This window comes from Cucurbita moschata, unplaced genomic scaffold (genome assembly GCF_002738365.1).
Source record: "Cucurbita moschata cultivar Rifu unplaced genomic scaffold, Cmos_1.0 Cmo_Scf00014, whole genome shotgun sequence".
Lineage (NCBI taxonomy): Eukaryota > Viridiplantae > Streptophyta > Magnoliopsida > Cucurbitales > Cucurbitaceae > Cucurbita > Cucurbita moschata.
This window is the reverse complement of record NW_019268530.1, coordinates 4,650,883-4,675,970: the sequence shown is the minus strand read 5'-3', so window position 1 is coordinate 4,675,970 and position 25,088 is coordinate 4,650,883. Positions and strand designations below refer to the sequence as shown.

Genomic DNA, 25,088 nt, shown 5'->3' with positions numbered 1-25,088 from the left:
AAAAAAAAAAAAAAAAAAAAAAAAAAAAGCAACGCTCCTATATTTAAGTAGCTAATCCCCAGAAATTTTCAATTAGGCAAGTAAATGAGGATATATATTTGCAGCATCAATGTAAGAAGGGAAATGGCAGAAGAAATGAACCTTGATGGCATTGGGATCCTTTACATTGGTGGGATCTCTTTCAAGAGAGATGCTTGCCCCAAGATTTAACTCCTTTTCATCACTGAACTTACGACCAACAATAAAAGTTTCAAGAATCATCCCAGATAAATCATCCTTGTTGGTAGTAACCATCCCAGATGTAGCTCCTTTATTCATGGGAGAATAAATTTCTGTAGCACCATTAGTTCTTTCACTATTATTTAAGCTATCCAGTAAACAGTCCCTTTGTGGCTGCATTGCACATTCTTCTAACGAACCGCATTTAATTTTGTCATTTTCATTATAAGATGCATCTTTAGGCAATCTATGGACAATGTCCACAGGACCATCATCGGGACTCACAGAAGACTCATTTTTCTCAAATTTCAGCACATGAGAATGATGTTGAACTTTTGGTCGGGAATAGAAGTTTAATTGAAGAAGAGAGCTCTGTGTCAATTTCCGCTTCGTTCCCCTAGATAAGCATGCATCTGGAAACCAAGGACTCTAGTCAGTATATCAAGCAAAAGATAAATAATTAAACAAATATAGCAGAAGTAGCAGTTAATTGTTGTTTAGATGTCTTCAAGCTTCAATCGCTCATGTAGAATGTAACGAAGGTTCCAGAAACAGTTGGTACAAGGTTTCAAGTCTCAAGAATGCATCTGGTTCATAATTGATAATATGGGGGACGACTCATGGTAGGAATCACAAACCTTCACAATGGTATGATATTGTCACTTTGAGTATAAGCTCTCATGGTTTTACGGTTGGTTTCCCCAAAAAGCCTCATACCAATGGAGATGTATTCCTTGTTAGGAATCAGGGATCTCCACAATGTCCACTTTGAGCATAAGCTCTCATAGCTTTGCTTTGAGTTTCCTCAAAAGGCCTCATACCAATGGAGATAGTATTCCTTGCTTATAAAGTCATGATCATTCTCTAAATTAACCAACGTGGGACTCCATCCCAACCATCCCAACCATCCTCAACATTCCTTACTTATAAACTCATGATCAACCCCTTAATTAGCCGACGTGGAACTCCTCTCCCAACAGTCCTCAACAATTCTCCCCTCAAACAAAGTACACCATAGAACCTCCCTTGAGGCCTATGGAGCCCTCAAATAGCCTCCTCATGATCGAGGCTCGACTCCTTCTCTAGAGCCCTCAAACAAAGTGCACCTTTTGTTCGATACTTGAGACATTTTTTACTATACCTTCGAGGCTCACAACTTCTTTGTTCAACATTTGAGGATTCTATTGACTTGGCTAAGTTAAGAGCATGGCTCTGATACCATGTTAGGAATCATAAACCTCCACAATGGTATGATATTGTCCACATTGAGCATAAGTTCTCATGGCTTTGCCTGTAGTTTCCACAAAAGGCCTCATACCAATGGAGATGTATTCCTTATTTATAAACCCATGATCAACCCCTTAATTAGCCGACGTGGGACTCCTCTCCCAACAATCCTCAACACTTATTTCCCTTCATATAGAGATCCCATTTAACAATAAGGTTTAAAAAGTAAATTATCAAATACTCACAAAAAAAAGGTACAAACTCTACCTGCAGCACCAACAAGATACTTAAGATTGAATTTTATATAATTGCAACAGAGGTTTTTCTCAAATATTGAAAACTACCTTCTTTATTAGCAACAAATGTTCGAAAACTGTAATCTGATCGTTATGACAAAAGTTAGTTTCTTTCAGCTTGCTGATTCGCAGAAATTTGAAAGTTTCAACGCAGTACTGCCTCATGTAGTATTTAATGACACACGTATCCCAAAAAAGAATAGAACCTAATAGAAAGCTATACTTCATTAGATGTATCGAGCACATCAGAACGATAAATTTTCATAGAGAGGGTAAATTCAACGTGCAGACATTCTGTATACATAATATATAGAATTTTTCAATTCTATACTTGAAAGAAGAAAGCGTTAAATTCTAAATTTTATAATCTTTCAATTCTACAGAATATTTAAATTCTGAAAACTTAGGAATTCTATATATATAATCATTCAATTCTATAAAACTTTTTTAAATCTAAGATGAGCTAAGAGGCGCAATTGCCTCCTTCCTTCCTTATTCGCTCAGCCATGGGTTTACAGGGATTAGATTAGATTACATCATTGAATAATGAAAAATGTTACTGGAAAAGAGTTAAGATAAGAAGAATACCCAGATGGGAGTTGATAATGGAGTCTTCCCCATTTACTCTGCTGCTGCAAACTGGACAAGTAACATATTTCCCAGAGCTACTGGTTTCAGTGTCCCCATCTTTATGAGCATCCGGAGTTCTCACAACAGGAAGGGGCTTGCAATCTTCATCAGAGCAGAGATTTAAAGTGTTCTATAAAATTCAAAAAAGAAAAAATGTATGAGACAAGACTGAAGAAAGAATTCAAAATGCGATCAGAAGAACAAGGGAGCAATAAATTCCTACCTCGACTGGAGAGGAGAGGAGAGAAAGACGATTAGGAAGGAAGCGTCTCCGCTTCCCTACCAATCGGACCAAGCTTTCTCTTCCTCTTAACATAATTGATTATGGTGAGAATAGGATTAGCCCTGCTTGTTCAGTGCGTTAATTGTTCGTCCCAAATTGCGAATCTCCGAAGAGATGTCCCCTCCTGCAATGATCGAGTTCATATCACACTCAAGAACCCATAAGAAGTAGGAGGGAGCGGGAAATGGTGTCAAATTCGCGCGACCACCGGGATGAACACCCTGTAGGAGTTTTTAATATTATTACTCTAATTTTTGTAAATTTTTATTAAAATATATATATAAAATATATATATATAGATAATTCTTCTCTCTAATTGTGAATTTTAAAACTTTTAAAAATTATTTCGTCAAATTGTTGCTACGATATTTCAAAATGTTAATAAATTCAAAGAAGGCAAGTTTGGCCTGGATTAAGTTTGATATATGAATTATGTATATTAAACCACTAAAACAATTCCTCCTTTCATCCTCCTCTTAGAACTCGATGACCGTGAGCTCAAGAGTTTAATTGGATTAGACTTGCTCCGTGATTACAAAAATATTGCAAATTGTTGTATATCTAATTTGTCATTATTGTGGTAAGATCTTTGTTAACTGTTTCATTAAGATTTAGCCAAATATTTTAACATCAAAAGTAACTCTTGCATAGACGATCACTTGTTCATTGTTTCGTATTTATAAGTTCATCTTACTAATTGTTTTCCTCGTACTTTAGAAACGATTTCCATATCTCAATCTATGTATTAAGTTTCCATCAACATTTCCACATCTCAATGAATTCATCATTAACTTAAACGGTGATTTAATATTTCTTTTATACGGTAAAAAAAAAACATTGAAATATAAAAAATGACAATAAAATGTAATTGATGTAGTGTCATTGATTCAATATTTTTTGAATCTTTTTTTTATGAGTTTTCAAAAATATTTTTTTTTTATGAGTTTTCACAAATTTAATTGCATAGATAGTTGAGAATTTACAGGGTGAATGCGACCTGAAATTGGGACCTGGAAACAAGAGAAACCAGTTCCCTATTTGACAGAAGGCAGATGCCAATCAAAGTTCATCAGCCTTTTGAGCAACACCTGTTGAGAAGCATTCAAAAGCAACTATACATCTCACTTGAGAACCAAAGCACCTCTAGTCATCATCCACAATTACCACTTAATTTCAATCTGAATAATAGCAAATAGAAAGCCTTCCCCTCATGTTATTGGGAAATTGCAACAGATTGGAACAGCACTGTATTTGAATATGGAAGCAAACGCCAGTGGGCAGTGCATATGACACCTAAATTCGGTCTGATTCATTGTGGTAAAGGAATGCAAAACCCTACAATTTAAGGACTTTTTACAGCTCAATGCCCATTTCAGATCCCTGTCTTGACAGCAAAGTAGTAAAGTATCATTGTTTAATTTTCCCACTAATCTTTTCCCAATTGTTGCCTGTGGTTACCAAAACGAGGGGCAATAGATGTGCATGCATTATAAGAATTTCATTAAACCTCATCAAGCTTATAGTTCATACAAATTTCATATAAAGAAGAGTCCTGACTTTACAAGATTACAAGCATGCACAGAGAGAACCCCAATTTCCTACAGAAATGAAACACTGCTGGACCCCTATTAAATAGAGTGTTTACAGGCACAGAATATAATGGGGAAAAGGTCTATGAGGCATAGAACAGGTCGTGTCCTAGGCACTAGCACTTATCCTTTTTACTGCTGCTAAGCACTCTGTGGAGTTGAAAAGCTTCACCTTGATCCCCATTCAAAGACCTTCTTACCAAACAGCAAGCAGTAAGCTGCTTGAGTAACCGTTCGAGATGTGGATGCAAGCAACCTTGCAAATCTTTCACATTCGGATTAGTTGATAAGACCATGGCATTCACTGTGTCAGCTACAATTTCACGCTGTGTATCCTCAAGAAGATAACCAACAGGGGACTCTTGTGGTCGTTCATATGCCAGCAAAGCAACAGAGTCCTGAGAAAAGGGAGTTCAATTGATTAGTTACAACAGGGTCTTATTAAACCATACGGAGAGGATCATGCGCTAGAAATCTATGTTGCAAACGAAAAACATCATTCTTCAACAGATGGGTTGTAGTCTAGTGTACTACATTTCCAACTAACTTCAAGGATTTAACATTATGAATACGTAAGTGGCATAAGAAATCCAAATGAAAAAAGGAAAATATAGCTGCTAACCAACTGCTTTCAAAGATTTGATTGGAGGAGAAATAGAACTTTTGAGAATGTTCACAAAATTTTTCCAATTTTGGGTCCAAGTGACATTTTATCATTCCTAGGTGTACTCTCTCTATACAATTTTGTAATTATGCGTCCTTTTCTATAAAGACCACCAGCAGAAGTTCATTATATTTTCCTTTGGTTGCTGATGGGGATGGGAGGACAGCTGATCTTCCATTCTTTTGGAACTTTCCTCTCATCAATGAAATGTTTGTTTCATATTAAAAAAAAATGGAAAATCAAACCTAACGCCAGTTTTTTCAAGTAAAGTGAGTGAAGACCTTTGATTACATGTTTCTTCATTAGCCTTCCGGAGAAGTTTTGGCATATATTAGACTATTCTGAGTAACACCTTAGTGAAGATATGGTTCACAAGATCACCTACGTTCTTCTAATTACAATGAAGCCTCACCCAAAAACCCTTGTACAACATTGTTTAAAAATAATAACCATAATAAAAATAAAACCCTTGCACAGCTTAGGCATTTTTTGGGAAATCTAGTGTGCATTAGTAGGAAACAACCCTTTGGCTTCATTACTAATAGTTTGGCAATTCTAATAATGTTTCATGGTGAACTAGAGTAGGGTTTTACAATCTACCTAGTTTCCCCATTAGGTTTGGACCCAATCCACTCATCGACTTATACATGTTTCTTGGGATACAACTGTTCTTGTTACAAGAAGATAAATTTTAAATCAATTTAAATTAGATTTTCTCCTTAAAACACTTCTGTAGTTTTTTCCTCGATCAAAAGTCCAAAACTCTGGCACTTTTGTTTAAACCCCACACTCCAAACAACATTGTTATGATTCTTAACTTATTATATAAATCTTGTATTCCTAACCAGGAAAAAAAAACAATCTTGTTTACTTATGGACAGCACCTTTGCAGTCAACATATAAACACTTCTATCCTAGAAAATCTTTGCATGAACAAACATGTAAATGACACTAGAGCAGAAGGAATTGCGACTTGTACTAAATGCTTCCACACTCCTACTAAGAAGAAAAATCTCAGTACCTGAACTAGATCCTGAAACCCAGGCAGACCATAAAACTTTGCCAGTTGATTCCTTCCATATTTAACAGCCTCCTCTAGTGCTCCAACCTACACATAATAATAGCAGGAAACTAAAAAAACAATTCAGATATTACATTACGATTTCAAAACATGTGACATTTCCATATTTCAAGAACGAAAAAAGTACCCTGACTAACTCAATGAATTTTTGACAATGAAGGAGAAAGCACGTGGCTGATTTTTCATCCTGCAAAAAAGCAAACTTCTTATCACTACTTAATAAATAATAGATCTTTGCAAGAAGATTGTATTTGAGTTGATTAAACTAGGATGCAAGGAAATAAAAAACTGATGTAGTGTATTTCTTGAGCACTTTCATTATTTCATGTGTGGTTTCTTGGGCCTTCATATTCGTTTATTGGCTGTTATTAATAAGTTCTTCATCCTTGGTTAAATGTTTTTTTTTAACCAAGGGAAAAGTTTCATTTTTTTTTTTTTTTTTATATATATATAAGAGACAATTTCATTGATGATTGAAATTTACAAAAGGGATGTAGATCCAAAAGTTTAAATTTTAGGATTTACCTCAATTGGTTTGTTGATTAAATCCATCGGTTGATTAAGACTTTGTAGGCTGTTAGTCTATAATTACTTGTAAAAACAAGCTTTTTTGACTAATTCAGTAAGAAGTTTCTCAGAGATTTTACATTAAAAATTAAACTCATTCGGTTCAACAAAGAAAAATCCTGGTATATATTTGGCAATACAGAAGAGAACAAAGAACTCAGAAAAACAAGAAATAACGATAATCAAGTATATATGCATAAAAGACGAGATAAATCAATACATTGGAAATACAGTATCCTAAAACTCACAGCAATCCATAATGGTGCACTGACAGTGGGGCTAATTTCTTCTCTTTTTTTCAAATAAAGAATTATTTTGAAGACTCAAAAGATCGATCAACCAAATTGAGTTTTCACTATTATTCGGATGTACTACCATAGATATAGATGTGTTACAAGTCTAAATTAGACTGCTGTTTTTTCATATCTATTTTCAAAAAATTGGAGAAATGCTAACTAAATCTAAATCAATAGATAATCTAAATTCCTTAAATACTAGGTAATCTAAATAAATCCGTAAATAATAGGTAACAAAATAAAATAAATCTAAATAGATCTCTAGTTACTAAGTAACAATATAGATAAGATTAAATACTGGATTACACAAATATTCCTTAAATCAGGTTTTTTCTTCAACAATAAGGTCACTCAGAAACACCAAGGCATACCAAGGATTAGTAATTGAGGTTTTCAAAATTATCCAAAAGATCAGCTAATCAATCGATCGTATCCTATAGCACTCCTATAGCACTGAAATAATATTCTATTTCGGATTTCTTATTGTTTTTGCTATCAAATCACTGATTATATCCTTACGTACATGGCTACCAAATATCCACAAAGAGACACACTACAGTACGTATATGCTTCTAGCCAAAATCTTATAAAAAATAGGAGCATATAGATTGTTTTGGATCAATACAAGAATTAGTTTCACACGGTCATTCTATCTTTATATCGTGGTTGAGCATAGAAGGCATAATTCAAATAATTTATGCCTGCTTCAACATCTTTACTTGGTTACATTTACATAGTGGCTAATTATGGTCATAAAATATGAAAGTTGAAATGTCTTCTCAAAGGTGAAGGGTTTTGTTTTAGGCTATAAAAATTCATGTATGTTGTTGTAAAGTAGACTTCAAAATGTAGTAAAAAGAGCATTTGTGCTTTCTTTTAGTCAAGGGCTAAGTTTTTTTTGCAATTCTATATAGTTTAGATGACATATTTATCTTGTTTGTAGAGTGATTCGAATCTCTAACAAGTGTTATTGTCTTGAGATATTTTATCAACAAGGCAATCCAAATCTTTCTTTCCCTTGAGGTGATTCCTTATCGTTTTGAGATTATTGGATATATTTAGATATAAAGATCTTATTATTCAATCAGGTTGTTAGATCAAATTTCAAAGAGTTGCAATCATTTATAATGAAATCAAATTGACATGGAAATTTTTGCATTTGTAAACTAAGGGTTTGCACGTCTAGGCACTTATGAAGGTTCTTAGATTCAACTGGCTAGAGTTCCATATCAACCAGCATCAAACAATCTGTTTGTTCTGCCATGTCAGCCTAATGGTCACATGGGTGGGCCACCAGGCATCCTCGATGTCTATGTGTATGCCTCGACCAAGCTAGCTTGTATGCACTGCAGCCTTGTCTTCTTATTTCAAGTGTGCTGCCCATGCCTATTCTGACATTGGCTCATGCAAGGCCCACAGCCGTGTCACGTCTCAAGATTGAGATTTTCACACTTGGCCACCTTCCATCCCAAATTCTTTCTTTTTTTTTTTTTTTTTTTTTTTGGGGGGGGGGGGGATGAACAAACAAAGCTTCATTAAGGACAAAGGAAACGATACAAGGGGCATACAAAAATAAAGCCCCGATAATAAATAAATAAAGCCCCGAAAAAAGAAAAAAAAAAAAAGCTTCAATCAAGTAAAATAAGACCTACAGGATAGTTAACAAAAAGCTTTTTAAATCACCAATCAACTCAAAAGCTTAAAAGTTATAAATTATGACCGGTGTAGATAAGGGTTTACAACACAAGATAACATTACTAGGCAAAATAACCCAAAACTTGTAGCCAAAGTACACGTCATAACGATGCTAGAACACTAGAGATTTTATGAATAAAAAATGGGCCATCTTCTTGGCGTACAAGTTATGGATCTTAAATCTTAGCCTTAATATGTCTGAAATCATATATAGTTGGATATTATACGTTTTTCATATGATAAAGCAAATGTGAAAATTTGAATTAAATAATGGTTCACCTGAACAATCTGTGGATACCACTCACTGAGCTTTCCAAGTGCAACATCAATCTCCCCCTTCCTGATCAGCTTCATCGACAAAAAATAAAAAAATAAAAACTGATCAAAAGCAAAGTACCATACTGGCTGATAGAATAACATAACTCGTTTTGATGTGTGGAAGAAAGAAACTGTGCTAAGAAGTATTATATTCGTTAAGTAGAATCTGATTGTTCTATTTCTTCTACTTTTTTATATAGAAAATAGAACCACCAAAGCATATAAACAGACAAGAGTCTAAGCATTAGTTTTTTCTTTGTATAAAATAATTCGAAAGGAAAGAGTTCAATAGAAGGGAAACGAAGATAGGAAATGCACCTACCTAAACCCTATGTCTAAAGAGGTAAGAGGGGATGACAAATTGGCATTCAACAAAAAGGGGGAAATTACAAAAGCATTGATTTCAACAACTATATGTTAAAAAAGAAAAAAGACGACAATTATAAAATTTACAATGTGCATCCATTATGCGAATACAGGAACCTGACTCATTGTGCAAACAAGATCACAGAGTGCAGGTGAAGGCAAAGAGAATTTTTTTTTTTTTTTTTTTTTTTTTTTTTTGAAGAACAATATTTTAGTTTCCATATTTAAGAGATACTTTCTCCTTTCTGTTCGCAGCTTTTACAGTGGGCATCCAGGTCTATATATATGTATATAACCAAACTTTCAAAGAGAGAAATATAAGAATACAAGGAGATACAAAAGTAAAGCCAACAAAAGCAGGTAAGTTGAAGAAAGGACCTCAACTCAGGTAAATAAAGACCATTCAGACCTAATAGGTAATACAAAAATGTTACAACACGAAAGCCCACAAAGAGATATTAAAATTAAAAAGGACCCAAACATCACTCAAAGACCTCTTGAACCTTCTAAAGATTTTGTTGTTCCTCTCCCCCTAGCACTTAACATCTTTATTTAATCATCTGATGCTCACCTCTACCATCAACTCCTTTATTCACAATCCTTGGATAGCTTTTGAACTAATTATTGGTAAACGCTTCACATTATTAGCAATGTTGCAAACATTGTCTCAAACTCACAGTTAAATTACTTGATTCTAGAGGTGAAGAGAAACTGCAGAACTGGTGAAATAGCCCCACATCTTGATAAACCTTAGTTTTGATAATCAACTTCCATCAATTCTTCTTCAATTGAATTTAATTAAGAAGGTCATGAGAAAAAGTGGTTGGAAGATCCTTTCGATTCTTTTGCTACCTTAGCTTCTTTGGGAGTGGATTCCTCTTCCCTCTGCCCCTTAGGTTGTCTTCCTTTTTCATTCTTATACAAAACCAGGTTTCTTATAATAAAAAATTTATCATTCTTATCTTTTTCAACAATAAAAGAACATTCTTTTTTGCTTCAAATAAAATATTCAACAGTGCTTCAAAAAGCAGGGCAAGAAAACATCAGAGTTAAAGACACATTCTGACAATTGTACACAAATTTATAAATAAAAAAACAATAAAATCGAGGAACAGCTCCCCACATAAAGAACAAATGCAAATTCACAATCCAAATCCATGGAAGTCTGGTGAAATAATTCATACCTGTCTTAGAGTCTTTCTCTGGCTTAGATCATACATGATATCTTGCTCATCAAAGCCATTTTCCGGAGCTATATAGATAGGAGGAACAGTGCTTTTGCACGCCATATCAAATGCACTGAGTGTATCCTCATAACCATAATGTTGCAAGTATGAGCGCACTATTCTGGTGAAAAAAAACACATCTGTCTGCGATCAGAGATCATATACACTCTGCTGACATTAAATGAAGTAGTTACATAAGTAATTTAAGAATATGCATAAGTAAAAGCCCGTCCCTCACTCAAAATCTATTCTGCTGCTTTCTTCTGTACTATCATCATTTTCAATGAAATGCATATTCCTTACATTCATTCATTCATTCATTCATGCATCCATATATGCACTGTCACCGTCCTCAAGGAAATTCCTATTGCTTACATTCATTCACGTATACACACAAAGAAGCAATAACATAAGTAGCTCAAGAATATGCACAAGTAAAAGCCCGTCCATCACTCAAGCACTATCCAGCTGCTTTCTTTTGTTACTATCACCAATTACATTGAAATGCCTATTCCCTACATTCATTCATGCATCCAGATATATAATGTCACCGTTCTCAAGGAAACTCCTGTTCCTTACATTCACTCATGCATACACACATCCATATATGTATATATCAACAGCACTTGCTAGTTAGGTGGCTTCTCTATGTAAATAAATAAATTTAATACTAAAAAGGTGGCTCCTGGATGATGGAAGATTATCATTATATTTAATCAAGGAGAAAAATATTATTGGGAGTACAACCAAAGTCGAACATTATTAGATAAGGAGAAGATCAAGGGTATAGAAATGAGGACACCCATCCCCATTGGTATGAGGTCCTTTGGGTAAAACTCAAAGCAAAACGATGAGGGTTTGTGCCAAAGTGAATGATTTTCTGTGGAGACGTGAGAAAGGTCGTTCTCTCTAACAAGTGGTATCAGAGTGATGTCCTTGACTTAGTCATGTCAGTAGAATCCTCTCGCGCCAAACAAAGAAGTGATGAGTCTGAGAGAGACATAGTCATAGTCATGTAGCATTGTGGATGAGCCCTCAAATGCCTAACAAGTGTAGTTCGAGGGGAGGAATTGCTTAAGGTGTAATAAAAAGTAGACGACATCATGTAACCCACAATGTGATCTATGGTATAGCTTTACAGATAAACGGTGTAATCCAAAGAAAATTTGTCTGGATGAGAGCTAAGTCTTGATAAAGCCAATGAGTTGAACGGTTGAAATGACTATTGAAGAGAAGTACAATAGTACTTTGTTTGAGGTGAGGATTGTTGGAGTGCGACTAAAATCCCACGTCACCTAGTTAATGAGAAGATCATAGGTATATCAGTGAATACAACATATTGGCACGATGCCTTTTGGGTAAAACCAAAACAAAGCCATAAGGTCTTATGCCCAGAGTGAACAATATCATACCAGTGTGCAGTGTGGAGATATGTGAAGAGTCATTGTCCCTAACAAAATACATTTTTGGGTCATGAGATTTAAACTTAGTTTCTATTTGGTCCCTAGAATTTTTAAATTAACATTTTTGGTCCTTCAAACTTAAATTTTGTTTCTATTTGGTCCTTTAAGGTTTCAAAAGTGACATTTAGGATTCTCAAATTTAGAATATGATTTCTAAGCAGCCTCTTAAGTTTGAGATTGGTTTCTAAATGGTCCCTTGTAAAGTAGACAGTAATTGGGTTAATGGAACGATGACATGGTAGTTAACATGCTCTAACTAGACTTTAATGATATGTATTTTCTTTTAAATGAGTTAAAATCTTGTCTATATTTTTGTTTTTATATTTAGAAATTAATTAGATACCAATTTCAAACTTCATAGATCAATTAGAAATCTTTGAAACTTCAAGGACCGATTGGAAATCAAGTTCAAAACTTAAAAATCTCAAAAATCAAATAGAAACTAAAATCAAATATCAAGAACCAAAAGTGTTAGTTTAGAAAACTCAGGGAACAAATAAAAAATAAGTTCAAATTCCAAGTACCAAAAGTGTATTTTACCCTTTAATCAATCTCATAGATTATCTCATTGATACACTGATTCTATAATGTTATTTTATCAAATAGCAAATCATCTCACAATTTTGTAAACCAATTAGTCTGTCTGAGAAATCTTCTCTTTCTTTGGGTGCTCAAGAGTTGGCCAATTGGTTGAAAGCTCATGAAAAGGCTATAGGGTGCCCTGATACTAGCTACAGTTTATCAATAGGCCTACGGCCAACTACCCATGAATTTCCTAACTACTAAATTAATCCTCAACTAAATATTGTATGGTCAAATGGTAACTCAACAATGTCAAACTTGATAAACTAAAGAAGGGTTAGAGGATTTTAGGATACTTAAAAATAATATTTTTTACCTATAACTGACATTTGATGGCAAAGATAACTTCTCAATGGTGGTTTGTTGCTTCATCCTCTCTTGTGCTTCAAATACCTAAGAACAACAATGCAACACAGGAAAAATATCAACATGCATTTCGGTTAACCATCTCTAAGTTTAGATTCTACTGCCACATGCATGCAGCAACAACAATAACAACTTGAGCTCAAAAGAATTCTTTCAGAGCATGATTCCTGTTTCTGTAAATCCAAATATTCGGCAAATCACAGAATACAACTAGGAGAGAAACTTCCAGACATTGTATCCAGAAGGCAAAAGGTACACAAAATTTTATTAAACGGTACCTATCTAGTATTATCTATACGTGTGTATGTATGTAGATAAAGGCTAATAAAATAAAATTCATATTCATTATGGGTGACAAACAACTATTGAAGAAACGATAAACTTCAAAGTGTTCTAGGAAAATATTAATAGTGCAAGAATTTTACATCTCATGAAACTTAATTTTAACAAACAGAAAAGTTTTTAACTCAGCAAGAAGGGGTTTTCTTTTGTAGAAAAGGTTAAGTATTTTCGGTACTATCAAGATTTAAACAAGTCTCATAGAGAAAATACGCATTCTGCAACTACATTTAATCCATCAGTATAATAGATTTCTTTTTTTATAAAAAAAAACATCAAAAAGAGAGAAAATGTCTTCTTACAATGATCAACTCAAGTACCCATGATTGAGAAAAAAGAAACCGAGGCTATGTGGGTATAATTGGTTATGCATGGGTTTAGTGCTGGAAAGGAAATAGTTTTTTTAGACAAAACATGGGAGAAAAAAATTGAGACATAATGTCTTCTTGTCAAGAATAAATATAAGATCCTCAGACACTTGAAGGAAACTGGTATTTAAGAGGACGTAAGTTCAGAAACTGACCTTGAGATCAAATGCAAATGGTTTCTGTCCAAAGTTGACAAGCACCCTGTCAGATTATAATAAATTCTCTCTTAAGAGTCAAGATATTCATAAAATTATATAACAAAACTTTCATAAAAATAAAGTAAGAAGTTAAATTCAATAGCACAAGGATCTTAACATATTAGTAACACAACAATCACCTAGTTGTATATTGTAAGGCTGCACAAAGTCCAAATGAAGCCAATGTAAGAAGAGATGCTTCAAACTTCAATTATCATTTATCACATGCTAAAACTTGAAAAACTTTAAGAGGCCTAAAAAAGAGAAAAGGAGAAAGCCATTGAAGTTTGCCACCATTACAATCATCATTGAAGCTTTGTGGACCTCAAGCCTCTGTGCAGTCAACATCAGGGAGGTGATTCAGAATATGTTCCCTAAAAAGATGGATAAACCAAGCTGGTTGTGTCACCTATTCATTTGGTGTAAACAGGCCAGGTTCATTTGGGATCATACAAGTGCTTCATTTCAGTGGCAGATGGCACTTCCTCTTGACATTCGGGATCTCCTTTCTCTTATGTTCACAGGGCATCCATTCAAGAAAGAAAGGAAGATCCTTTGGCTAAACTTCATTTGGGCTTGAGTGTAAGTCTTGTATCTTCTCAGATAAGGAACAAGATCTCCAAGCTCTTCTCACACATCAATTATTTTCCTATTCTCTTACACGGTGGGAATTGAGCCCCTTTGGTAATTATAGCTTATCTACCCTTATGACCAACTGGAAGAGTATTTGAAATCCATTGGATCAAATATCATCATTTTTGTAATTTCATTTTATCAATGGAAAGAAGAAGAAAAAAAAAAGATAAAAAACTAAGCTGATTGTGTACTCTGTTATGCAAACGAGAAGACCCAATCAAATGAGACTAATTGGGTCCAAAACTTATCCTTTCCAATCAAATGGAAAATCCATATGGTCTTCAAAGGTCATTAGTTGCAAGAATGTCGGTTTCTTTGGTCAGCCTGGAATGTTTTTTGGTCATGTGATTCTTCTTTGAAGGTTGGCTCACTGGCAGTTTCAAGAATTAGAACTTAGGATCCTTCCAGCCTCGGTTTGTCCCCTTTGCTATGTCAATGGTGATTGTCTCTACATATCTACTTAAGTATTAGCACAAGCTTTTCTCCTTCTTCAAAGATTCATGGGTTCCCTACTCCAATTTGAAGGGTTTCTTCATCAGTTTATCCTTGGCTTTCATAGGCTTTGAAGCTTCACCTTTTTATGGTTAATCACGATTGTACCTCTTCCTTTGGTCCTTTTGGATGGTCAAGTTATTCTGAGTCTTCTTTGTCTTGATCGACTTAAGTCTGCAAGATTGATAGCTTAAGATTTTCTTTATTGTGTTCTCTTTCTAAGCCCTTTGTTGGTTTACCTAGATAGTCTGTTTCTCATTTGGAATGCATTTATTTCCCTTATGAAATTTGTTTGTTCAATTTTTGTTTTCTTCACTCCCTTGTGGAGTTTGTATCTTTGAACTGTTTGTCTCTTTTTATTTTTTCAACGAAAATCTTGATAACTATTCAAAAAAAAAAAAAAAAAAAAAAAGAAAAGAAAANCTTTTTATTTTTTCAACGAAAATCTTGATAACTATTCAAAAAAAAAAAAAAAAAGAAAAAGAAAAGAAAAGTAGTATGGTATAGTTTTTTCATTGTCTAATTTCATACAAGTGGATTGATACCCCAGACATTGTGTGTGTGCATGTTTTTTCCCCTTAAGTTTAATCAGAATGTTTTGTGATACTGGCCCCTTGAGATTGGGAAGCAAGTTAGCTGTGTTACACCAGGCATTCAAGAGACAAGAAGAAGAAATACTTAATCAATGAAGCTTTAGATGAATCACTATTCTTCCAATTGGTGAATATAAGAACATGCTTTAATAAAACCGCCAACGGAAATACAGGAAGGAAAAGGAACAAAGAAAGTGAAGTTCTTTTGAACTTTGTATATGAGACATCAGAGTTAAACGCTCCTACAAGATGTCAAAGGGGATGCCCAAACCTATCCAAATCGGTGCTCTCTGTTAAAGGGCAGAGGAAAACATGGGACACGTTTTTTTTCCCCTCTTGTTGGAAAGGTTGGACATCATTGCTACAACAATTTGATAACAGGCCTTCGATAATCAGATGCTCTGTTCTGTGGTCAAAGGCTTAGAGGAAAAGCACAAAATACTATGGCTCACATGCAATAAAGGCTCAGGGAATCTGGTTAGAGAGAAGTTACCAAGAATTATGAGAATGGAATGAGGATTTCAGGAAGACTTTCTATTTTTCTTCCTGGTGTTCCCTGTCTAATTCATTTTATAATTGTACTCATTTTCTAATGAAATCAAATACTCTTTTTATAATAAAAAGTGTGCTTTCAACCCCTAAAGAGGAGCCCCTTTGGCTAAGGCCTGCAGTCTCTAAGTAGCACCTACCTAGATGTCATGTGTTTGAAACTTGTCAGGTCCCTAGACATGGTGGATGGGCTGCAGCTTATGATTGAATTCTTTATCCAATTTTTTGACACATCACCTGTAATAAAGTTACTTAGTTTTCTATCAAAGAAAATACAATACCCAAAATGTTTTTTAAAGATATAGGATGGAAGCGGTTTAATCTCTCTCGAGGAGGTAGGCTTACCCTTTGTGGTTCGATTTTGTCAAGTATTCCATTATATTACAGGTCGCTTTTCCTTATGCCCCACATGTGCGTGAGTTGGGAAAGGCTGATTCGTAACTTCTTTTGGGAAGGGAATAATAGGGGTAAATCTAATCATTTGGCTTTTTGGAATTTACCCTCTCAGCTCCCAAGTGACGGGGGGTAGGTTTCAGTATTGGTGCAGGAAAAAATATAAATTTTGCTCTTATTGTGAAGCGGACTGAATCTTAGAAGCCTGTGAATAAACAATTCCAAGATTTTGGAATCAAATGGATTCTTATACATCTTTCAAGTTGGGATTGGGAAATTGGATTTCTTTTAGGAAAGATAATAGGGCATGCGACTCTCCTTTAAAGACACGTTTTCCTCAACTACTTACCATTTCTTTTTCTCCTAATGGTGTGGTGGCTAATTTTTTAATTCTCATCACTTATCTAGGTCTATTGTTCTCAGGAGGCTTCTTAAGGATGAGAAAATTTTATATTTTCAAGCATTGTTGGGGTTCTTTCTTCCTTCAAAGCTGGTTATTAAGAAGACCCGAGAAGATGGTCTTTGGAGGCTTCGGGCAAATTCACAGTGAAGTCCTTATCAAGAAAATTGGCATAATCTAATCCTTTGCATAAGGATTTATTATTTTGTGCTGTATAGAAGAAGAAATGTCCTGAGAAAATCAATATAATCTTATGATTTTATTGAATGGAAATTTAAATACGTCCGAAGTCTTACAAAGAAAGTTTCCTTTGTCAGCCCTTATGCCTTCGTTTTGTTCTCTTTGCTTCGAGAATGGGGATTCTTTATTTCACATCTATTTTGGCTATGCTTATTCACTTAACTGTTGGTATACAAGCTTCTCTCCATCTTCAATGTTTTAGGAGTTTTCTCTTTTAATTCGATGGATAATATTCATCAGCTTGTTCTTGGGATCTCTTTGACTTCAAAGCCTCTTTTATTGTGGCCTAATGGGATCAAACTCTTCCTTCAGAACTTTGGATGGAAAGAAATTTGAGGAATTTTATAAGTATCTGCATTGGTCGACTCAATTCAATTCATCTCATTTGAAAGCTTCTACCTGGTGTTCTCTTTCAAGCTTTGTTGGTTTGTCTTTACCAGATATTAATCTTAATTGGGGTGCTTTTATTTTTCCTATGTCTTATATTTTATTTGTTTTAAGTACTTCAGTTATTCATTATTATTTTATAAAAAAAAGCAAACTTTCATTGAGAAAAAATAAGAAAAGAATCCATAGGAAAACAAAAAAAACAAGCCCACAGAAAGAGGAGCCAAACTACAAAAAGGGGCTTTATTCAAGCAAGATAAAATCAAACGAATAGTTATAAAAAAATCTCGACATCGAAAACCAAAGAAGCATAGAGTCTAATAAAGGACGACACATCACTAAAAGATCTCTCCTGCCCCTAAAGATTCTACTATTTCTCTCATTCCACAAACTCTATAAAATAGCACAACCCCCAATCCGCCACAAAAACAACTATTTCTCACGAAAAGACAAAAACATAAGAAGCTCCACGAACAACTTTCTACTATTCAAAGGAGAGTTATTTCTTCCATTATTTTTAAAGAAGATTGTGAATACCTAAACCAGTGAACTAAGTTCAAGTTGGTAGTACCAATGATGTTTTTTATTTCATCGATCATATGAAATTTCAAGGAGGGGTGAAACATGCTAAGGTCGGTAGTACCTATGGTATAAATCAATGAATTATAACTTCCACGCCATTTATTTACAAAAGAATGAAAAAAGTAAAAACTAATCTAAGTGAATTGTTTTCATAACCACGGAATTCGGCAGCACCCTACTACTCCACAACAAGATTCCATGTGCCTAACGCCATCTCAAGGAAACAAAGGGCTTTCACATGTTAAGCTTTCAAAGGGCTATCTTGTTTAAGACTTATTGCATCAGAAGAAGAATTCCATTGAGTTGTTTAAAACCCTAAGACATACACAATCCTAACTAAATTATCAGAATAGACAACGTATATGAAGACAAAGTATCAAAGGGATAAGAGTTTGAGGAGGAGCATACTCTTCATTTTGGCTGTGAACAGCAATTGTAGGGAACAAAGGACCCTTCATGTCCTTCTCTACTGCTCCGACTACTATCCCATTTTTTCTGGTACATCAACAGAAAGAACCAGAAAGTATCATGATGATGAACTTTTAAAATAACCGTACAACGAAATAAGTACAGTAAACGAATGTCTTACGTGAAAAAGAATTCCTGTGAGGTGTAATTAATTCCAGCACCAACCGTATCGCCAGAAGTATATGTTGGACCAAAAGGCTCCTTCTTACCTAATCCACGATAAAGCAGTCCGTCATCTCCATGATATCCACAGCTATTAGGTTCCCACCTACTCGTCCAAATTATCAAGAGAGGGCATTTGAGTCTATTGAAACTAAAAATCAGAAGGGAGAGGGGGCCAATCGAAACAGAATTTCTTTTTCCTTTCATTCAATTGTGAGAATTAAAGATTGAGCAAAACTAAGTTACATACACTCGAGGACCGAAAAAGCGTTTTGTGTTGATTATAAAGATCAGAAATAACTCGACGATTGTAGAAATTGTAAATTTGAGATACATTCATAATCTTAACTTGATACAGAGAGTGAATATTCATAGTCAAGGCAATCATACAGAAATCCAATAAAAGAATTACGAAAGGTATAGAGATAGAGGAACTATGTCGCACCCGGGCTGCCTTCGCATCTTGAAGCTCTCAGTGGTGAAGCCAATGGCAATCTGGCCTTTTGCCCCAGCGTCCTTTACATGAATCTCGAAGTAGTAGACAAGTCGCTTAATTGGAGCTGGCTTATTGGCTTGGACGACCCCAACATCGTGACCGTGAAGATTCACATTCGTATACTTCACAGAAAGCTTATCGGTGGTAACCAACAAGAAACCTCCGGAACTGTTGATGGTATTGAGTTCAGTGGGACACTCCTCGTCCTCGTCCATGTCGCATAGCCCCCGAGGCAGCCCCAATCGAGCCATTTCCAAGAAGTGCAATCCGAGATCTTGAGCAGGAGGAGGAGGAGGAGTACTGCTATTGATGTCGTTGTCGTTGTTGTTGCTAGTGTTGTTGTGATTGTTCATCTTGAAGACAATTCGTTCCCCCTAGAATTCGAGAACCATTTCAGAAACCAAATGAATTCGAGGCCAACTCAGGCACTTGGAATTTCAAGCTATGTCAATGGCAATGGAGATTTTGGGGGAATTGACGAACAAGGAAGAGGAAGCACAATGGAGCAAGGAAGAATCTGTAGTATTCTTCCGTTTCGTTTTTCCTTCTTTTTCTTAATTGTCCTCTTTCCCTAACATAAATGAGAGTTTTTATTCCCTACAACGATCCTAGGGTTTCAAACACAAAAGATTTTGCCACGTCAATAGCCAGATGAAATCTGACGATTTGATGAGATTGCACCAAAAAAATCCAATGAATTGTATTCAAATCATTATTGGGCTTCTAGGGTTTGGCAGATTTCAAGTATCAAGAGATGATGGCTTATGTAATAAAAGTGATTTACGTTGTGAAGGGTGTTATGATAGTAGCATGGCTACATCATCGGGAACCTTATACATCACTGCATGGTGTAAAAATATGATTGTTGTTTCAGTTCAAGTCTATGACACAATAACTTGGATAACATTAAAGAAATAAAGATGTTGGTTACGAAATGAGCTTTAGAAGGTCTAATATCTATAGATATGGGTGTTCGTGAGTGCTATGTTATGGGCAAACAGAAACGAATGTGTTTCACAAAAGTTGATAGATAATCAAAGAAAGTATGATTGGAATGGAGAATATGATAAATCACAAAATTTGTTTCCATACAAATGTCTAAGGTCTTATAATGGAGGAGAATATGACAAGTCTGAATTCAAAACATTTTGTGCAACGGAGAAAATTAGATTAATAAAAAGAGTTTCTAGCCAGACAAAATGGTATTACTAAAAGGATTAACAAAACATTGAATGAGCGGCGGTTAGAGGAGTATGAGGATTCATTATGGGTTGCCAAAAACATTATGGGATGATGATGTGAATACAACAGCTTCCTTGATCAACAGAGAGCCATCAATATCTTTAGGGTCGTGTTTTTCCAAGGCGTGTTGCGTGTGGCCACGGGTCAGATGTCCTAGTCATACTTGTCCATGACGCTCCATGACCACATGCCCATTCCAATCCCATTTTACTAGTTTTCATGTCAAGTTAGGTATTTACTATTATTGTTGTATCAATACCAGTGTGTATGGTTGTTCACCAAAATCATGGCTACACCCCAGTAGGCTAAAATACCCAAAATAGAATATAGGGGATATGACTAGTTATCAATTTTTCTTACCCAATTACATGCTATCAAAGTGGTGTTTTAGCATGTAGTATTGTTTTTTACAAATTATTTTCAACGCATTTCCTCACTCATGTTTTCTAATGCACTTTCTCTCAAACGTGACAGAAGCTCGATCATACTTCGAATTGTCCATGACTTATGATTTCCATACGACTGACTTGTTCGCTAGGTTAAAACTAGTGTTACACACTCGTTGTCCTGCTACCACAAGAGTATGATTGTGACAAGTGACATCAGAGTCATGTCGCCTCCTTACATCATAGTAATTAAACATGTCCGCTGAAAACAATTTGGCAAGTCCCAAGTTGGTCGATTGGTAAAGATAAAAGATCAGTTGATCTACTTGAGTAAAGTTTCTTATGAAATTGGGCTTTTGGAGTCTTGCATTAACAAGATTGCCGCCGAATCTGACAAGATTGACAAAATTATGGTAGACCGTCTTGAAGCAATGTCCATTCATGAATTAATGGTTAGGGTTGAGGCTCTAGAAGACAAGGTTGTTGGTGGCTTCGAGTGTGGGGATAACTCTATGGGCTCTGTTGCCCGGATGGAAGAACATATCGAGGCCCAAGACAATGCCCGATAAGCGATCTTTTAGATGGTTTCAGAAATGTTTGACGAATTAAGAACAATCCTTGAAGTGGTCAGGGATGAAATGGCAAATTTGAGCACCAAACAAAATTTCTCCATAAGAGCACTGTGGAACCATACCCTAATCGGAGATGCTGTCCAATTTAACAAGGTGAACGTCCTGGAGTCATAGCCCTTCTATAGGGCTTGGGACGCTAAAACTTTGGAGAATTTTATCTTTGACTTCAAACAATACTTTGAAGCCACAAATACCGTGACAGAATGGGCGAAGTTCACGTTGACCACACTTCATCTAGCTGACGATGCAAAGTTGTGGTGGAGATCCAAGTACATGGACATTTAAGATGGTCAATATACCATGGACACTTGGAGAGTTTAAAACAAGAACTCCACTCATAGTTCTTCCTAAATAATGTCGAGATAATAGTAAGGAGGAAGTTAAGGGAACTTGGGCATATTGGGAATATATGAGACTACGTTAAGCAATATTTTGGACTTATATTGGATATTCGTGACATGTCCAAGAAAGACAAGGTCATCAGTTTTGTGAGGGGCTTAAGCAGTGGGTGAGGGCAAGTTCTATGAACAAAGGGTTCAAGACCTTTCCACAACCTATGCTGCTGACCAAACAACTATTAGACTTACCAACAATATATCCCAATACTAAAGGCGAAACCAGGATTTTGTAAGTGGGGTAATAAAAATTATTGACCCGACTCCCCTAAAGGCGGGGAGGTGACAGACTAGAAGGTAGAAGAGGGAAAATGGGGGAGAACTCCTAGCCAGAATAGTCACTATCACGGCTCCTTGTCTTACTTCATATGCAATGGGGCCTATCGAGAATTTGATTGCCCATAGAAGGAAACACTATATTCCTTCCCAACAAAATTTGAAACGAATTATGAAGTCGAGTATGAGACGAAAAAAAATAAAACACCATTGGTTGAAAACGTTGAACACCCTCGCATGGGGGCACTAACGTACTTATCTGTTTTCCAGAAGAGAGTGGAAGGGATAGAAGAGCTAGTGGAACGCGATCTTATATATGTCGAGGCCTAAGTTAACCACAAAGCGATCAAGAATACCATTATTGACTCTGGAGCCACCACAACTTCATGTGGGAGACCGAAGAAAAATACTTGAACATCCTTTGGCATCAATATACAGGAAAGATGACAGCCTTCAATTCATTAGCTCTACTCGTCTTAGAAGTTGCAAAGACAACTCTGATTAAGCTGAAAACTAGGACTGGCAAACTGACCTTGTGATAGTTAAGATGGATGACTTTGACATTGTGTTAAGGATGGATTTCTTGTTAGAACACAAAGTCATTCTCATGCCCCTAATGAAATGCCAGTCAACCAAGAGGGTGAAGATTATGTCAGCACTATAGTTGAGAAGAGATCTTAGTCATGATGAACTTACGCTCGTTGTCGTTGCCACACGAGGATAGCCCACAACTATTGGGCAGTTGTATTTTTTTTTTACTTAGGTTGCGAGTCTTGAAGAGAGAGAGAAGGTCCGGCACTGGGATAGCCCACAAGTAGTGCGTAAGTTTTCGTATTCATTTTGGGGCACGATGAAAGTTCTGCGGGTCATGTTAGCATTTAGTTTGATGTTTGGATTATCATCAGGGTGATGCCGAGATTAAGTGGGGTAGAGTGTCACAATCAACTATGTTATTGTGCCCCCAAAAAAGTGATCAAGGATGATGACTAGGTTAAGTGGAGTAGAGTGTCACAACCTTCTAAGAAGATTGTAGCTCGTGGCCCCAACATGTCAACCAACAAGACGACAACCCTCTAATGGTGCCCATCCGTTCACGTGAGGCCAAAACAGATAAATGTCATGATACGACTGAGGAGGACGGTGCCTCATCCAACACACCAACAAGAGTGCATTAAAGCCAAGCTAAGACATAGACAAGGTTCAAGAGAACTAGGTGACACGAGTGTCAAAGACAAGCTCGGAGAAACCCGGGTATGGCCCTGGGCCAAAATTGTAGAAATTGGAGTTTTGATATGAGTTTCGACATGTGACTCTAGAGTTAAGTCCATCTATATGGAAGATGAAATCTCACAAAAGTTGGTGTCAACGGGTATCCTACGAAATCTCCATGGGGCCATATGACCGGTTGCCAAAATGACATCTACTCCACAAATATTATAAATATCTCAAAATGCACTATAGGGAGATGCATGGAGTCAGGTCCCACCATTTCTAGGTCCTGTGGCCTAAGTGAGGTACCATGTAGCACATACGTGTCATAGTAAAAGCAAGCGTTGAAAGATAAGTGTCTCAGGGACTTCTTTTGAAACTGATCTTTTTAAGGATGGTGTATGAGGGCATGGGTGTGCTGACATTGGGTCATAAACCATAGGCATTAATAGTCATTTTGTATAGATACTCGGTTTAACTACTTAATCTAATGATCAACAAATTTCATATAAAATATTAAAAATGTCGTATTATGTCAAACATTAAAATTTCATGGGTAGCGAATTTTGTTTGGTAGGTTATTCTAACATTACTCGACTTTTGAGCAAAACTCTCGAGTTAGGTTTTTAACTCACGTTCTTCTCCTTTAATCATACATACTTAGATTAAGATTCATATTGAAACTCATGTGATTCTACAAGTATTTCTTAATAAAAGTTCAAGGGGTTACTTACTGATGTTGATAGGACCTTCTTTCTCGAGATCTAGTTATTTAAAGTTTTTTAATACAATGACTCTGGTTTGTGTAACTATACAAATGTAACAACCGGGGAGAGTAAAAGGAAAAAAAAAATAAAAGAATGAAACAAAGACGAAAAACGGATTGCAATAGATTTTGAAAGAGAAAAATAAAAAAATAATAATAAATAAAAACAAAAATGGCCTCCCCCACCGTAGGCAGATTTAAAATGAAAGAGAAGAGAGAAAAAAACTTATGGGTAAGTTCGATTGCTTTTGTTCTTATTTTGGGTACAGATTTAAATTAAAATCAATATCATTAAAAAAAAATAAAAAATCCATCAATTGTAGTGTGATATGATATAAAAATGATATGAAATATGTTATGGTACAAGATACTATGATATATTGTGATATATTGTGATGTGATATATTATGGTATGATATGTACATGATGGAAACTGTTATATTCGGAAACATGAAATGTTACGATACAATATATTTATGTAATTTGAATGATATGATGTGCTTGACATGCAAAACAACGAACTGGAATGAAATAGAGCCCCCGACGTATGCATGAAAGATATGATGAACGATATGTAAAATGATATAAACAACGATATGGTATGTACAAAATGCCAGTGGTGTTGTACTAAATGATAACGAAAATGGAAAAACACTGGGACCTCATGCATTTAGGAATACCCCTTACCCTTCACGATAGTACGAACGCGGACGTTACAAGGCTAGAAAACGATCATTGTGGTTATTATAATGCTGCGATGACCAAGCAGGAAAACGATCATTATATATATCATAATGTTACGACGGTTAGGCAGGAAAACGATCATTATGTTTAATATAATGATCTATGCTCGCCCGACAAAGAAAATGGTTCAGCAATGTGCGAGCTAACCGGTGAAGTTTAGCCTTCTCCATTAAGGATGGCCACACCTACCTTCCAAAATAAGTTTATTAATTATTTACGAAATTGAGATGAGTATTTCATTCATTTAAAAAAAAAAATTAAGAAAACC

The 25,088-nt window shown here is 35.5% G+C and overlaps 2 protein-coding genes across 2 annotated transcripts in view; both read right to left on the bottom strand.

The window, feature by feature from the left end:
• Positions 1–2,882, bottom strand: part of LOC111452490 (fanconi-associated nuclease 1 homolog) — an 11,548-nt gene extending 8,666 nt beyond the window's left edge. The window contains exons 1-3 of the mRNA XM_023093255.1: positions 2,596–2,882; positions 2,331–2,502; positions 142–632 (exon numbers count right to left, since the gene is read on the bottom strand). Of these exons, the coding sequence (XP_022949023.1) occupies positions 142–632; positions 2,331–2,502; positions 2,596–2,688 (756 nt within the window). The 5' untranslated portion in view covers positions 2,689–2,882. The remainder of the gene's footprint in view (positions 1–141; positions 633–2,330; positions 2,503–2,595) is intronic.
• A 1,248-nt stretch (positions 2,883–4,130) lies between these two features.
• On the bottom strand, positions 4,131–19,719 carry LOC111452559 (ran-binding protein M homolog). Its single transcript, XM_023093335.1, has 10 exons — positions 19,120–19,719; positions 18,634–18,780; positions 18,453–18,539; positions 13,731–13,776; positions 12,819–12,895; positions 10,416–10,578; positions 8,827–8,895; positions 6,117–6,176; positions 5,930–6,016; positions 4,131–4,642 (listed from the first exon to the last, which is right to left on the bottom strand). Exons 1-10 carry the CDS (start codon positions 19,521–19,523, stop codon positions 4,361–4,363), a joined length of 1,422 nt encoding a protein of 473 aa, XP_022949103.1. The 5' UTR covers positions 19,524–19,719; the 3' UTR covers positions 4,131–4,360.
• Between the last annotated feature and the right edge of the window lie 5,369 nt (positions 19,720–25,088).